The following is a 16,390-nucleotide window of genomic DNA, read 5'->3' on the forward strand; positions in this document are numbered from 1 at the left end:
CATTAGATTGGTTATCTATGAGTGATATACTGAAACAATTTCTGGGCTAAGAATCAGACTATAAATAAATAACTTACCTTTATGGCCCACTAACCATTACACAGTTATTGTGTGCCAAGACCAAAAACAGTGTTAATCTTTATATTCTAATGTATTGTGATCTTAGGCATGTTGTTCTGGAGAACAAAACCCCCAAATCTAAAATATAAATAAATTGGACCCAAAATAATACTTTGGATGGATCCAGGACCTGGGGCAACCCAAAATACCATATAGTCACCTCTAGCATTCAGAGAGTTTACTGGAGTCAGATGACAGTCTGGGCGAAGACAGCCTTTAATCACACAGGGTTGGACTTAAACTATCACCATTTTTCAGAGCAATATGATAAATCATTTTTCCTACAGGCACAGTTTCTACAAAGAGGGAACTACTTTTCCCCCATCAAACCTCATCTTGAATATTATTGTGTTGTTTTGGGTGCCACAGTTTTTAAAGGAGTCTATGTTATATGAGAAATTGAAGAACTAGTCATGTTTAGCCTAGAGAAAAGAATCAAATATGAGAACTACCTATACATAATTTTGTACATATGGATCTTTTTCTTGTCTTTGATCTCTTCAGGGTATATTATATCTAGTATCAGTATCACTGAAGAACATAAAAAGAATCTGGAGAAAACAAGAGGAGAATACAGTAATCTTCCTTGAACAACTATAGTTAAAGGAAGAATTCCTCACTAAACAAGGGATAGAAATAATTATAAAAGGGGCATTTCAGTTGCATAAAATTTAAATTTTTTAATAAAAACATCAATGAAGCTATAGAGAAGTTATAGGTTATATATAGGTTAGTCAGGGAAAACGTTTATAGCAATTTCTTTGCTAAAGATCTAATGTATATGTATATCTAAATTTGCACACAATATATACTTGAAATATAAGCAAGAACCATTTTCCAAAAATGAACAGGAAGTTTCCCCAAAAGATCCAAGCTACAAATGACCATATGAAACAAACTCCAAATCACTAAGAAAAAATACAACTTAAAACAGAGATTTTACCTCACACTCATCAGATTGGCAAAACTTAAAATGCTAAGTTTTACATGGGCTATGGGAAGGCAGGCACACTAATAAATAATAAATTGCTGGTAGAGCTATGAACTGGTCTCACCATTCTGGAAAATAACTTGGAATTATTTTTTAAAAATCAATAAATTGTATGTACTCTTTGAATTGTGTGTGTGTGTGTGTGTGTGTGTGTGTTTAGACACAGACAAGGAGACAGAGACAGAGACAGATAGAAGCACTTTTTGTAGTAGCCAAAAATTGGAAGGAAACAGTCCTCATTGATTACAGAATGGCTGAATAAATTATAATACGTGAATACGATGGACTATTGCTGTGCAATAAGAAATGAACATGAAGAATTCAGAGAATTCAGAGACCTTAGGAAGTCTGCAACATGTATCAACTGCTGTGATCATGACAAAAGGAAAACAATCTAGAAAGATAGAATTCCTAAGTCTGTAGGTGAATGAGCAAGCATATGACTTCAAAGGAAGTTAAGTGTGAAGTATCTCTCTATCCTCCACTGCAGCATAAGTTATCTTCCATCAAGAGTCCTCTCTTGTCCTCTACAAGGCTGTGATCATCAAGATTCCCGGAGTTTTTGTCTGGGTTCTGTCAGGATCCCAAACCACAAGGCTCAGAAAGTGAATTAAGGAAACCTGCTATTCATGATGAGCTGCAGAGCAAAGCGCCCAGTTTATATCAATAGGGAGAGCAAATTTAGTTCCATTAAAAGCAGTGGCTTCGATGCCAAGGAATGAGCTCTTTCCTAGAATCACATTTCATGAAGCTGAGCTGTGTTACTAAAGTGATGCAAGTGCTTGGCCGTCAAGTACAAAGATCTTGTATCATTGCTCTCTAGACATTTAAGCACAACCTTTGATTTCTTTGCTTTTTCCTGATAGTCTTCACTTATACTTTTATTTATCCTCCAAAGAAATAACTTAAATTATTTGTAAATTGCAGGGCTTAGTGGAGCCATGTTGGGTGTTGTAGGGTTTTTTTTGGGGGGGGGGGTGTTAACCTCATTTTTAATCCTCATTTTAATCTTCATTTATATTCAGTTCTCACTTTCCCTCACTCGGCATAGTCAAGAGTTGGGGTTCGAAGCTCTTAATTCTAAACTGGCCCAGTAGTAGACTAAACCTTTCAGAAGGCTCAGTAAGAGACCACCTACCTTCCCCTTTGGCATGCAGTCGATAAGAAGTGCACTAGGCCACCAATCAAAGTGTTACTGAAGTCTGAACTGTTTTCCTACAGGGAGCTGAGAAGGGGTAGAGGCCCCCAACAAACCAGAACTTTCAAATAACTTTTTAAAACGAAGAAGGGCAGTGCCAAACACCTTCCAATGCCTCCCATCAGCTGCTCACTTGGACTCCCCAAAGAAAAGCTCAGGACCTTCAATCTCATCATGTTGGAGAAGGGTTCAGCTTTGATATTCAACACCTCAGTAGCCTCTCCCCTCTGATTGGGGGGCTGGAGGGTGGAGCAATGAACTCCTCCCTTTGGGGCAGGCTTCTCTTCTTCCAGGAGCTACGTTTCCATCAGCTGCTTGGCTGGGTTTCTCCTCCTGGACCATCATTCTCCTCCTGGTCAGCTTTTTTTTTTTTTAGTATACTCTTCCCTTGGGGGCTCTTTTTAGCATTTGTCCTCCCAGAGTTCAGCCTAGGGACAAGCAGCATAGTTGTTCAGTCAGGGTTTTTTGTTTGTTTTCATCTGTCCAGTGCATTTTACAGGTGAGGAAACAGGCAAACAGGATAAGTGACTTGCCCAGGGTCACACAGCTAGTGTCTAAGGCCAAATCTGAACTCGGGTCTTCCTGACTCCAAGCCAGACACTATATCCACTTAGCCACCTAGCAGCCCCATGCTGGAATTAAACAGAGTAGGAACTAAAATGTTTATTGACTAGGACATGCTATGCCAAGGACAAAGAGGAGCCTGGGTTTTCAGCAAAGTCAGGGTACCAGTTCACGGCCTCAAAGAAAACATTTAGCAGAACCCTCTTTTTCCTACTCTCCTGATTTCCACATCTTTTGTGGACGTCACAATAAGTAAAATTAAAATAGATTTTCTAATGAAGCAGCTGAGGGACACACTAGTTTCCATTTATATTTTTGAACCAGACCTATGACTTCATTCATAGAGAACTCCACCTGGGAAAACTATCAACCAAGCTCAGGCCGGCAATCTAGAGTCTCCGGATGCAGCGAGCAGTACAACTAAGGAGTCTCCCCTGGAGGAGGAGGGAATCGGAGTACTTAGCACTTCTCAGACCCCTGGCCTACAAATAAAAAAAGATTATTGCCAAAGATAAGCCAGACAATACAAAACAAAAAAGACCTGTTCTGCTGATTTCCTGTGCATCTCCTTGAGACAATGACCTCTGAAATAATTTTGTGCATTGGCCAAGTTCCTTTGTATCCGACTATCGACATAGGGAACTATCTTAAGGAGGAGTCTCAATCAATCACTAAACACTGATTAAGCCCTTTCTATGAGCCAGGGGAAACAAAAAGAGGCACAAGATAGCGCCTGTCCACCGGACTTAAGAGGGGTGGCGGACCGAAAGGAAGCCAAGAAAGGTCAGGCGCGGAGGAAGGAGCGTCCGCTGATGGGGCTACACACCAGAAGACGTTTCACCCACAATGCCGCCGTTTGATCTGCCTCCCCCGCTCGGGAAGCTGCTGTGGCTCCCTACTGCCCGCCCTGGACAGCAGACGGGCCGCTCCCTTGCTGCCGCCCCCGCGTCCTGCTCCTGGGGTCTTTGCAGCTTTGGGGGACGCCCACCTCGGGCACCCCGTCCTGGCTGAAACCTCCATCGCCCCCCGGGCCACGGGGTCCGCGTGGATGGTGCACGTCCGCGAAGCCGCGGCCGCGCGGGGCTGGGGGAGGAGGCTGCGGAGCGGCCCCCTCCCGGTAATGAAAGAAACAGGCCCGCACAGGTAACGGACAGGTGAGCCGACCTGCTCCCCGCGAGCCCAGCCCGGGTCCGAGCGACACGTCGGAGACTCTGGGGGCGGGAAGGAGCCCCGGATTCGCGCTCCTCTCCGAGGCCCCGCCCCCATCTTCTGGAGGGGGAAACTGAGGCCCGGGAAGAAGCGACTTACCCAAGGTCACCTGAGGGATGGGAGGTGGAGCGTAGCCGCGAAGCCCGGGGCGGAGGACGGACGGCGCGGGACGCTGGGAAAGCCCCTTCCTCAGTTTCCACACCAGACCAACGACGGCACGCGCCGTCCTGCACGTAGCCCTCTCCCCTCCTGCCCCGGGCGCGCGCCCGCCCTCCTGTCCCTTCCCCCGGCTGGGCGCGCGCTCGCCCTCCTGTCCCTTCCCCCCGGCTGGGCGCGCGCTCGCCCTCCCCCCCCCCCTCCTCCTCCTCCTCCTCCTCCTCCCCCTCCCACCCACCGCCCTCACGAGCCACTCACCGAGGGCCGGAAGCCTGGGGCCCCCCAAACAGCCCACTGATCGCCCAGGCCCCCCAGTCTGGGGCTCCTCCTCTCAGGCCCACCTGCCGTACCCGCCCACCACGTTGGGGAGGAGCCTGCGCTCGCGGCCAGGGATGAGGAGAGCGTCCTCTTGGACCCTGCCGGTCCTCCATCTCATGTCAGGTGGCGCCGCCATCTGGCTGGCTGCCAGGGAAGGGTCACGAGGTGGAGAAAGAGGGCGGGGCGGGAGAGGGGGGGGAGAGACCTCAGCTCTCAAGCCTGGCTCGCCCTCCCGCGCACGCGCTCTACGCCCCAGGTCCGGCAAGTTCCTCCGGCTGGTTGCTTCGCCCTGCTGCGCACGCGTCCCGGCGCCGCCGATTCAAAGAGAAGAGCGCCGGCGCGCCCCCGGGTTGGAGGGGCACGAAGTGTCGCGAGAGTCGATCTCGGAATCTGCGCGCGCACCGCTCCCCTACCCGGCCGGAGGGCAGGGGCCGAGCGCCGAGGCCGGGGCGGGTCGGTAGCCATGGCCGCCCGCGGAACCGCCGAGGAGCAGCAGCCTCTGCTGGGCGAGCAGGGCCCGGGGAGCAGGTGAGCTGTGGGCCCGAGGGCCGGGGGCGGCAGCGCCTTCTCCCCCGCTCTCCGCCCCTTCCACACGCAGGGAAACGGAGGCAGGGGACGCCGTGCCCGGAGCTGCGCGGTCGTTTTCTCCCCTCACCAGGAGGATGCGCGGTCGAGCCGAGCCGCCCCCGGGCCGCCGGGTATGTGGCGCTCCGCACTCGCCGGCCACCATCCCTGGGTCAGGACGTGGGCAGCCCGGACGAGTCAGGAGCGCCGGAGTTAAAATGCGGAGCCTGGGCAAGGCGCAGTCCCCCTGCCTCAGTTTCCTGATCTGTAAAATATGGGGCGTGTTAAAAATAATTGCACCTCCCCGGATATCAAAGGAGCTAGGTATTTGTAAAGTGTTTCCAAATCTTACAGCACGATGCGTGTGCGGATGTCGATATAACAGATGCAATAACGAAACATAACCGGGCTCTACGTAACTGACAACATAATATGCAATCTACAAATACACACACAGGTCTCAATACTGGCTGTTGCTCTGACTCATCCGCCCGGCGTTTGTCTTCAGGACTGTGTGGTACGAGTCGTTCGCCTGGTTCGGCCGGCGTCACTCCCCCTCCCTCCCACACGGACTGTCCCAGGCTCCTGTCACTGCCGAAATTATCGCCTTCCTAGGCTGTGATGAGTCGGCTCCCCTCACTTCCCAGGCTGTAAAGCGGCTGTAAAGAAGGATCCTGGCGGTGGAAACAAATCCACCAACCCTCCCCGTGAGGCAGTTGTCAAACCCGCGGGTGAAAAGGGGCCGCAGTTTTTCTAGTTGAAAACTTGGCAGTGAGTCGTTCGTCACTAGAGCCAAAGGATGCTAAAGAACTAGAGATGGTAGCTGTTCTTAGCATGAACTGGTCCTGTCGAGGAGCGCGTTGTTTTTGAGTCTTGGGCGATCGGGATCCCAGTTAGCACATGAAACAGCCCGAAGGAAATGACAAAATAGATATTCTCCCGAATCTCCGGAGAAGGAGAAAAGGCCATTTCTCTGGCATGAGTGATGGAATGAAAATTAGAGATGTAGTTTTAACCATTTTAATCCTTATCGACCTACTCTGCTTACTGTTCTCATGTGAGAATGGTTTTTTCCTTGAGTTATTTAGAATTGTTCCAATTTGAATCAAATCACATTTGAATTGATAATTTTTTGTTTTAAGAATATAGAAGTCAGGGCAGCTAGGTGTCACAGTGGATAAAGCACCGGCCCTGGAGTCAGGAGTACCTGAGTTCAAATTCCGCCTCAGACACTTAACACTTACTAGCTGTGTGACCCTGGGCAAGTCACTTAACCCCAGTTGCCTCACCAAAAAAAAAGAAGAATATAGAAGTCAATATAATCGTGTCCTCAATTGCATCCAAAACAAATACAGTGAAGCAACCTAAATAAATTAAGACTTCACCCTAACCAGAATTTTGGAAAATGCTGCTCAAAATAGAAACACCTAAATGCAACGTTTTAAAAAATTGATGTTAAAATTTGTTTTTACATGTATTTTGGAAAATAAAATTCTATTCAAAACAAAAAAAAATAGAAACATCTAGGTGGCACTGTGGATAGAGTGCCAGGCCTCGAATCAGAAAGATCTGAGTTCAAATCCAACTTCAGACACTAGCTGTGCAACCTTAGGCAAGTCATTTAACCCTATTTGCCTCAGTTTCCTCTTCTGTATGATGATCTGGAGAAGCACATGACAAACCACTCCAGTATCTTTGTCAAGAAAACTCTAAATGGGGTCACATAGTCTGACACGACTGAAAACAGACTGAACAACAATTTTAGATTCGTGAGTTTCCTGAATAGCTGAAGGCTTCCCTTTTAAGCACTATATTTTTAATTTTTTAAACCATTTTATGTTAAAATATTTCTAAGATATATACTCCACCACCAACAATAATCTCACCTTTTCCCATAATGACCCATTCTCATCCTTGGTCTTTGTACTCTGTTCTATATAGCACAATTATGCCCTCAGGGTCTATTAAGACATTTGCTCTTCAACAAAATAGCCTCAGATTCCTGTAGCACTTGAGTTGAATCTTTTAAAAAAATTTTTGGTAGTTTGTTGGCTTCCATCTTTTTTCAGCTGCTAGTGTGTTTGATCGAAGGAACTTTTCACACCTTGATTTTCTTTTTAAAATCTGCTGATGATGGGCAGCTCCATCCTCACTAAGATGTTTATCAGCATCACATCTGTGTGCATTACCACATGTACGTGACTGCAGTTGGGTGTGATCCATTGGGCAATGGCTGTCTTGGACACCTGCTGTGAGTGGGCTGTGAACTGGGCAGACCTGAACAGGGAGAATAAAGCATTTGAGGATTTGAACACCACTTCAGTGTTCCCAGGCTGTCCTCCAAACAAAAACTCAGTATTTTCCTACTGATGCTGTACAGCAGTGACTCACCGAACAGCACTGTTTGGGTTCTTGGAAGATTGTTTGGTTTAAGTGAGGGCAGTGGGAGCCAGGTGATGGATGGGCACAGATAGGACTTGCATGGAAGGAGTCCCATCAAGGAGATTTGTGGGCAGGAGAGTGAAGGGTGGCAAGCCCAGGTGTCTCAGTGATCCCCATTAAGGTTAAAAGGCCTGCAGGGAGGCCTCCAGTGCAAGAGGGGGAAGGGCTTCTTCCTCTCTCCCCCAACCCAGTATAGCCTTTCCTTCTAGGCGCTTTCATTCTAATAGAGAAATGAAACATGCTCAGGGAAGTAGGGGCCAGAGAAGAGAGTTCAGGGGAGTCAGAATGGAGACAGATGGTGGGCATCGATAAGCCTTGTATACAAAAAGTGGGACAGGAATTTTTTAAATTTACATTTTTATATACACACACATATGTATATTATATATTTATATATAAATTTTTTTTTGCAGGGCAGTGAGGGTTAAGTGACTTGCCCAGGGTCACACAGCTAGTGTCGAGTGTCTAAGGCTGGATTTGAACTCAGGTCCTCCTGACTCCAGGGCCAGTACTTTATCCTCTGAGCCAGGTATTGGTCTACTTTTCTAGGAGCATACAGTCATGGTGATTGGTGGTTGTAGGACCGAGAGCTGGAAGGGCAGGAAGGAGCCTTGCTGGGCAGAGGGTCTGATGGTGCTGGCTTCACTCTGGTTTCTTTTTGTTGTTGTTGTTTGTCCTTCGTTCTGGAAGAGGACCATGACAGATGTCATGACTTTCTGTGAATTGGATTTAAGTGAGGGAGGGCTGTGCAGGGTCGCCAACCTCACTCTCTCCTCCAGAGCCATCTGGGTTCAGTGGCAAGACATACATCAAGATGGCTGGATTTGCCCCTGTATTTGAGGCAGTCGAGTTAAATGACTTGCCTAGGGTCACACCACTAGTAGTGTCAAATATTGAGGCCTGATTTGAACTCGGGTCCTCCTGGCTCCGGGGCCAGTGCTCTATCCTCTGTGCCACCTAGCTGCCCCTTCTGGTTTCTTGGTGACTAGATGGGCATAGGAAGCATGGGGCTGGCTAGATTGGGTAACATGGGTTTTCGCTCTCACTCTACTATAGGCCAACCTACTACTTTGTTAAAAGACCTGAGGAAAGGCCTTCAGCAGATTGGGTAGGCAGCTCTCTTCTCTTTCCCTTCTGCTCCCCTTCCCCCAGGGTATTCATGCACCAAAATTGCACAGCATGAGAAGTCTTGGATGGATTGTGATCTCCTGTGTTAGAGGATTGTGGGGATCACAGATTAAATCGGGTTTAAATTTTTTTTTATCAATTAGGTGGGGGGTTTTGGGGGGGGGCTGGGCAATGAGGGTTAAGTGACTTGCCCAGGGTCACACAGCTAGTAAGTGTCAAGTGTCTGAGACTGGAACTCAGGCCCTCCTGAATACAGGGCCGGTGCTTTATCCACTGCGCCACCTAGCTGCCCCCACAGATTAAATCTGGAAGGGACCTTAGATAGACCAGTGGTTCTTAACCTTATTTTTTGTGTCATGGAGCCCTTTTGGACGTCTGGTGAAACCTGTAAACCCTTTCTGAGACTAATGTTTCTAAATTAATAAAATACAGGGAAGGGGTGGGGCAGCTAGGTGGTGCAGTGGATAAAGCACAGGCCCTGGATTCAGGAGTACCTGAGTTCAAATCCAGCCTCAGACACTTGACATTTACTAGCTGTGTGACCCTGGGCAAGTCACTTAACCCTCATTGCCCCGTGCATAAAAAAAAAAAAAGGAATTGCAAGAAGCCCTGTCTTAGGTTATGGTCAGATTTTCAGAAGTTTGGGTATATGATTTCATGGTTCCTGATGTGGACATTCCTTCCATCAGTTCTGTTTTACTACCATGTTCCAGGAAAGAACTGTGCATGTAGCAGGTACCATTGCAATAGGAGAAGACATTATGCATATTATACTTGCTGTGCTCTGAGATGGCACTGGTGAGACAAGAGCAAACTTCTCTGGAGGCCTCTTGTGCCACCTCTGGCATACATCCTCATTCAATCAACTTGGCCACAGGTTTCAGAGCCAAAATTTAATTTCCTGCCACCCACTGGTGGTTTGTATATGTTTTAATCCATTGAATAATATTTAGCACTTTTTCTTTATTTGTTACAAAACATTTTCACCTTGAAGAAAGTCAGATTTCTTTTGTTATGCCAAATTTAATCATCTAGATAAAAGTGAGGGGGCAGCTAGATGGCGCAGTGGTTAAAGCACCGGCCCTGGATTCAGGAGTACCTGAGTTCAAATCCGGCCTCAGACACTTGACACTTACTAGCTGTGTGACCCTGGGCAAGTCACTTAACCCCCATTGCCTTTAAAAAAAAAAAGTGAGATGGTTAACGAGTATTAAATCCTAGATTCGATGGAGCTGCCTTATTATCCAAGGGAGTTTTGTGAAACCCTGGATTAATAGGGTTCATTGGAGCAAAATGCCCTTCTACTGAATTCTAAACTGAACCCAGATAGCTAGAAGGTAAGTCCCTACCTGGTGACTTCTTTCCCCAAGATAGTAAGTCCATATCTTATGGGGACATCTAGCAGTCCTTATCCTTTACCAAACCCTTTTTTTGGAATCCTGTAATCTTATCATGGTGTTTCTGTATTTCTCCCATGCTTGTTTAACTGAAATTGTGAAACTGCTTTGCATCACATCCATTCTTAACAGTATTTGCTTTTGGGTTGATTTGTATCATACTAATGAAACCAATAACACCCTGTAACCAGTGGTTATATACCCTCTGAAAAAGGGAATCTTTGAGAACTTTTCCTTTGGAAAGGGTCTCCACGCGTCATGCTTGCTTGTTAGTGCGGTGAAATAAATCTGTGCTTGGTTTTCCTACCAATTATCGGATTTGGTTTTCCGTGAGGTGCTCACTTCCTATAGGAGATGCGGGGATGGCCTTCTCCAATATGTCTATGTGAGTTTCTTGTTTTGTTTATTTTGTAGGAGAGCAGGTACAAATGTAGCAGGTACAAACTAGAAATTCACAAAAAATGTTGAAAACTATCTTTACGTGTGTTCATTTAAAGTCTTTGAAATTTTGTCCTCTTTGAGTGTGGAGATGTCATCAGGAAAACTGGACTCTGGTCTGGACTCTGGTTGTCTCTAGACATATATATACATATATATATATACACACACACACATATGAAGACACCAATAGCTGGTTAACATTTGTAACACTCAGCAACCTAAGAAGTGTATAACAGTTACTTTGGTAAAATATTAGTGATTTTCCAAAAGTTTCTCAGTAGCAAGACAAATATATGCTGGTCTTACCCCGATCTTCAAAAAGTACGGTTCATTCCTAGAAGAACCTCTCGGATACATCTGAATCAGTGATTTCCTTTGAGAATGCTTTCCATAGGCCCGGAGACTTTAGACCTGGAATGGGCTGTCAAGAAGAGCTAATCCCCCTCCCCTTGGTTGAGGGACATTTCCCCATGGTTTCCCTATGTTTAAATGATCTCTCCTTATACATAGCACTGGTCAGTAGGTGCTAGTTATTTTACATAAATGTTATTTTCTCATTTTTCTACAAATCTAGCCAGTGCGATGTTGTCGAAACTGAAGAGCATTACAGGAGTCGGTGGCGGTCCATTCGAGTCCTGTATCTCACTATGTTTCTCAGTAGTGTAGGTGAGTATTGGGGGCTGGGAAGGAAGGAAACAGATCAAGTCCTGTGAGTTTCTCTACTATGCCTTAGGTAATGGATGCATTTTCAGCTCTTGCCAAAGTATCAATTAGGACTAATGCTGGTTTATGGTCATAAGATTAAACATCATGCATGAAAATGGACTGACCACTTTTAACAGAATGTGGCCTCTTTGAGTTGACATATACAAATTCTGATGCCTTCCCTTGCGGTTTAGAGAACCAATGGACAGAGTATTTGTTAATCAAATGAGATAGAAAATGCAATACCCACTTAAAATGCTGTATAAGTGATAGCTGTTCTTCTTATTCAGCCCCCTCTGTGTGCTAAGCTCTGGGCTACAAGACAAAAAGGAAATGGTCTCTGACTTCAAGGAGCTCCTGTTATAATGGGGGAGGTAACTTATACATACCTAAGTATAGCCCTTATAGAGAGAGTGAGTACCAGGCACTTTTGGCTGAGAAGCCTTATGAAAGATGGGATGCAGGAGGAGGCACCTGAGCGATGGAGAAGAAAGAAGAACTTCCCAGACCTGGGGGGCCAGCAGTGTCACCTCAGTGCTGCCATTCGTGCTTCTCTTCAGGAGCGGTGAAGCGCTTCTGCTTTCTTGTTAGTCTCTTTTATGCTCCAAAAAGTTTTGTGTGAAAATCAGGAGAAAATGCCCAATAATCTAACAGATTTATTTTGACATTCATTTTTATTGTTTTTATACTACCTTGGAGCTTTTCTATTTCTGTTCGTTTATAAATCAAGCCCTTTTGGGGCAGCTGGGTGGCGCAGTGGATAGAGCACCGGCCCTGGATTCAGAAGGACCTGAGTTCAAATCCGACCTTAGACACTTGACACTTACTAGCTGTGTGACCTTGGGCAAGTCACTTACCCCCAATTGCCTCACCAAAAAAAATAAAATAAAATAAATCAAGCCCTCTCAAGAGATATTTGATAGAGTGGTTGGGGTTTTCCAGTTAACTGCTTCCCTTCTTATCCTAGATAAGTTAATTTTCTTTGTCTAAAAGCTTTTCAATTTCATATAACCAAAATGATCTTTCATAACTACTTCCATCCCCTATTTGATTAAGAATTCATCCTCTGGGCAGCTAGGTGGTGCAGTGGATAGAGCACTGGCCCTGGATTCAGGAGGACCTGAGTTCAAATCTGACCTTAGACACTTGACACTTAATAGCTGTGTGACCTTGGGCAAGTCACTTAACCCTCATTGCCCTGCAAAAAAAAAAATAACAATAATGAAGGCACCAAACTTTTTTGAATATGATTTAAGATGTTGGCCTAAGACTAGTTTCTGTTACTGTTTTCCACAAAAATCAGCAGCATTTCTGTATTGAAATGCTACAAGATAAATCTGCACAAATCAGCAGCATTTCCAGGAGTATGTTGCACTTACATTTTTAAGCTCTACACACCAATGGAGGTATTTCCTCCATTGTTTAGCAGCAGAAGCCAGTGGGGACAGCTTTTTTCTCTTTCGTTTCTTTTCCATCATCTTGTTTGCCACTGGCAGAGCTTCTGTGAAGCCCCGCTGGGCCCTTTCCTGCCATGATCAGACTTAAGAACAGAAGTCGAGTGGAGAAGGTTCATGATGACATTTCGAGCCTGTAGTTCTGTGTAGTGTGTGTGAAGGAAAGGGTTGGAACTCGAATTGTACAATGACCTGCTTTTTGTTCACCTTCCACAGGCTTTTCGATTGTAATTATGTCAATATGGCCATACCTGCAAAAGGTTTGTAAGTCTTGACTCACTTCCTGCTGCTGTGTCCTTGGGGCCTTCCCTGTGCAATGCCTTGCACAGAGTTGGCACTTAATAAATGTGTTGAATTAATCAATATTCATGAAATTGTCCAGTCACTTAGGGAAGGGGACTTGAGTGATCCTACTCCTTAAATTGCTGTGTTGCTTAACATCCCTGAGGTTCAGGAAGTGCTTACTAATCATGTGACCAAAGTGTCTGTTGCCTCTGGTTTTGCATATAACCTCTTTGTATCGCATACTGTGCTTTTGAAGATCACTGTTGACTTAAACCCTCAGTCTCCCTCTCAGGTTAAATTTTCCAAACCTTTCTAGGTAGGGCCCGTTTCCTACTCTTTCCTCATTTCCGGTGTTTTCTTCTCTAACCTTATGAAACAGGCCTATGTCGTCTGCTGTAGTGATTGGAATGACGAATATGTGTGATCTGTGGTAAGGCTGTAGAGTGAGAAGTCTCTGTATTCCTTGGGAATCTCACCAAAAAGCCTCCCTTTGAATCCTCTCAGTTTCTGATAACGGCTTCACTGTCTGAAATCTCAGCATCTCATTCCTTCACCCAGAATTCTCTGGTCCTGTTCATCACGTGTTTCTTTTATTGAACGGCTTACGTTGCTGGGCCCTACAGGACCAGGCCACCTGACTGCTGTTTTTTGGTGCACAGGGAGATGTTGAAGAGTAGACCTCATTTTATTCTTGTGGATTTTAGAGATCCCTGAAGTCAGGGGGCCCAGCATTCCATGGTGACACAGTGACCTTTCTTTTTTTATATTATTTCACAATCAGAACATAATAATGGTAATCAGCTTTGATATAGCACCTTAAAATTTATAAAGCAATTTATGAACATCCCATTTGCTTTCCACCCACCCTGTGAGGTAAGTATAGTATGGATATTATCCTCATTTTATAGATGAGAAGCTCAAGCAGAAAGGGATTAAGTGGTTTTCTTAGAGTCTTGCATCTAGTAAATGACTGAGGTGAGACTTGGACCCAGTTCTTCCTGAATCCTCAGTCTGGCTAGCTATCTACTCTGAAAAAGTTTATGTTTTAGACTTGAGTTTAAAAAAAAAGAAACTTCTTAATGGGTTCTATTTCTATTTGCAGATTGATCCTACAGCAGATGCAAGTTTTTTGGGTTGGATTATTGCTTCTTATAGCATTGGCCAAATGGTAGCTTCACCTATATTTGGCTTATGGTCTAATTTTAGACCAAGGAAAGAACCTCTTGTGATCTCAATCTTCATTTCAGTGGCAGCCAACTGCCTGTATGCTTATGTCCAGGTACCTCCCTCCCACAATAAATACTACATGTTGCTGGCTCGTGGACTTGTAGGATTTGGGTCAGGTAATGTACTTATTAATGTGTGTATGCTTCTATTATGTCAAGTCTAGACTTGCTTTAACATTCAAGTCCCTGCAGAATTTGTCCCTGTCCGACCCATTAGACCTTAACTCCTTTGAATCTTCAACACAGAGCTTCTCGTCCAGCCAGGGGGCAGTCGCCTCCCTGTTCCCTTAATAGAGGATGCTCAGGCCCATCTCTGTGCTTGTGCTGGCCTTACTTTGAATTGTCTCTCCTCTTTTTCTCCACCCTCCCAAGACCCAGCTTCAGTTCTCAGACTTTCTCCCACCTTGTCCACGCTATTCAGCTTAGCACTTCTTTATATAGTGTTTGCTGTTATAATTATCCACATGCCTTTTGTTCCAACTAGATAGATTTTATTTTATGTTAATTTTGTGTCCTCCACCAGCCCAGTGTTGAAGCACATTACAAACAACCAGTGCTCATTGGAATTACTGTATTTCCTCCCCTCTTTCTTAGATTAAAGCTTCTAGAGACAGGGTGTGTAGTTGTAGTGGTGGCGGTAGTGGTAGTGGTAGTGGTAGTAGTAGTGGTGGTAGTAGTAGTAGTAACATTTGTATATTGTGTAAGAGGAGGAGGAGGAGGAGGAGCAGCAGCAGCAGCAGTAACATTTGTATATTGTGTAAAGTTTACATGCTTGGGATTTTGTTGTAAAATTAGTTATAGTAACTTATACCTTGCCATTCAGACAGTGCATGCTCAATAAATATTGAACAAGCAGAAAAAGGATTGCTTGGTGTTGGTATAATGGCTTCTTTAAATAATTAATGAAGTACTAAAATTTCACATTCACATTACTGAAAGGGGATGCAATAAGCTTGGATAATAATAATGTTTAAAAATCTTAATTGGTTTAATGTACTGATGCACCTCAGTATGTGCATCTTAAGCAGTTTTTATGGATTAGGGAACATCAACCATGCCCTTTACCATAACTTCCCTTTCTATATAATGCTTAGGCAAGATGAATTTTATCAAATGGAAAATACTTTCTTTTCATCTGAATTCCTATTTTTCCCTTTCTTTTCTTTTTTTAAAAAAGGAAATGTGGCAGTAGTTAGATCTTATATTGCTGGGGCTACTTCCCTTCAGGAAAGAACGAGTGCCATGGCCAACACCAGTGCTTCTCAGGCCTTGGGCTTTATCCTGGGTCCAGGTAGGTATCTATTCTTTGGAGGGAGGAGGAGCAGTGAAGTGTTTGTCCGCCATTCAGTTAGGACGACCTCCACATCTGTCAGTTGTGTTAAATGAAATCCAGTGGTTGACTGATGAGAAACTAGATTTTTAAAATTTCATTTATTTATTTAAAGTTTTGTGTTCCAAATTCTATCCCTCACTCCCTACCCTCCCCAAGGTTGCAAGCAGTCTGTATAGATTATACATGTACAATTATGTAAAACTTTACCAAAACTAGATGCTTTTATGTATCATATAAAGTAAACAACTCTTCAGCATCCCAGCCCTTCATATTCTCTATTATTTTTACATGTTCAATAGAAACTTAATGACTTAATTGTGTGTGGGACTGGCCTTGGCCTGCTTTCTTATCACTTTGGGAAGTGCCTATATTCTTCTTCCTTTCTGCCATTTATCTTGCTTGGTAGAATAAAATCTGAGTACAGAAATAGGCCTATCAGTTTTGACCCTGTCCCTTTGCACTTTTCCAGTCTTACATGTGTGAATCATTATGCATTAGCATCTTTTTTACTGTGCTAAGTTTTTCAGACTTGTTTTGCTCTGATTGGAGAAAAGGGAGTGACGTGGCAAGCCATTGATCTTCAGGTCAACATGTATACAGCCCCAGTTCTACTCGGCGCCTTTTTGGGAATTATCAATGTTATCTTGATCTTTGCTATATTAAGGTAATTGAGTAGAAATACAATTATGCTGGTAGATTTTGGTGTTGATGTGGTTTGGCACTGCTGAGGGGGCATATTCTCATGTGGCCTTCGACTCCTTATTTATTTTTTTTTAATTATTTTTAAAATTTTATTTATTTATTGGGGTTTTTGTTTGTTTGTTTGTTTTTAGTGAGGCAATTGGGGTTAAGCGACTTG

The 16,390-nt window shown here is 44.5% G+C and overlaps 2 protein-coding genes across 8 annotated transcripts in view; one reads left to right on the forward strand and one right to left on the reverse strand.

The window, feature by feature from the left end:
* ABHD18 (abhydrolase domain containing 18) overlaps positions 1 to 4,698 on the reverse strand; it is a 50,004-nt gene extending 45,306 nt beyond the window's left edge. For 2 of the 4 annotated variants that reach the window (XM_043969462.1, XM_043969460.1), the window contains exon 1: positions 4,182 to 4,360. The gene's annotated coding sequence lies outside the window, so the exon portion shown is untranslated. Of the gene's footprint in view, positions 1 to 2,249; positions 2,738 to 4,181; positions 4,361 to 4,496 lie in introns of those variants that run through there. The other 2 variants (XM_043969459.1, XM_043969458.1) reach the window with 2 other exon arrangements.
* A 209-nt stretch (positions 4,699 to 4,907) lies between these two features.
* The window catches only part of MFSD8 (major facilitator superfamily domain containing 8), a 28,028-nt gene continuing 16,545 nt past the window's right edge, over positions 4,908 to 16,390 (forward strand). Inside the window, exons 1-6 of one of the 4 annotated variants that reach the window (XM_043969454.1) lie at positions 4,908 to 5,084; positions 11,103 to 11,194; positions 12,904 to 12,947; positions 14,075 to 14,315; positions 15,376 to 15,489; positions 16,051 to 16,195. In XM_043969454.1, coding sequence (XP_043825389.1) covers positions 5,020 to 5,084; positions 11,103 to 11,194; positions 12,904 to 12,947; positions 14,075 to 14,315; positions 15,376 to 15,489; positions 16,051 to 16,195 — 701 coding nt within the window. In that variant the 5' untranslated portion in view covers positions 4,908 to 5,019. Of the gene's footprint in view, positions 5,085 to 8,033; positions 8,092 to 11,102; positions 11,195 to 12,903; positions 12,948 to 14,074; positions 14,316 to 15,375; positions 15,490 to 16,050; positions 16,196 to 16,390 lie in introns of those variants that run through there. The other 3 variants (XM_043969455.1, XM_043969456.1, XM_043969457.1) reach the window with 3 other exon arrangements.

This window comes from Dromiciops gliroides, chromosome 6, assembly GCF_019393635.1.
Source record: "Dromiciops gliroides isolate mDroGli1 chromosome 6, mDroGli1.pri, whole genome shotgun sequence".
In the NCBI taxonomy this organism is placed as follows: domain Eukaryota; kingdom Metazoa; phylum Chordata; class Mammalia; order Microbiotheria; family Microbiotheriidae; genus Dromiciops; species Dromiciops gliroides.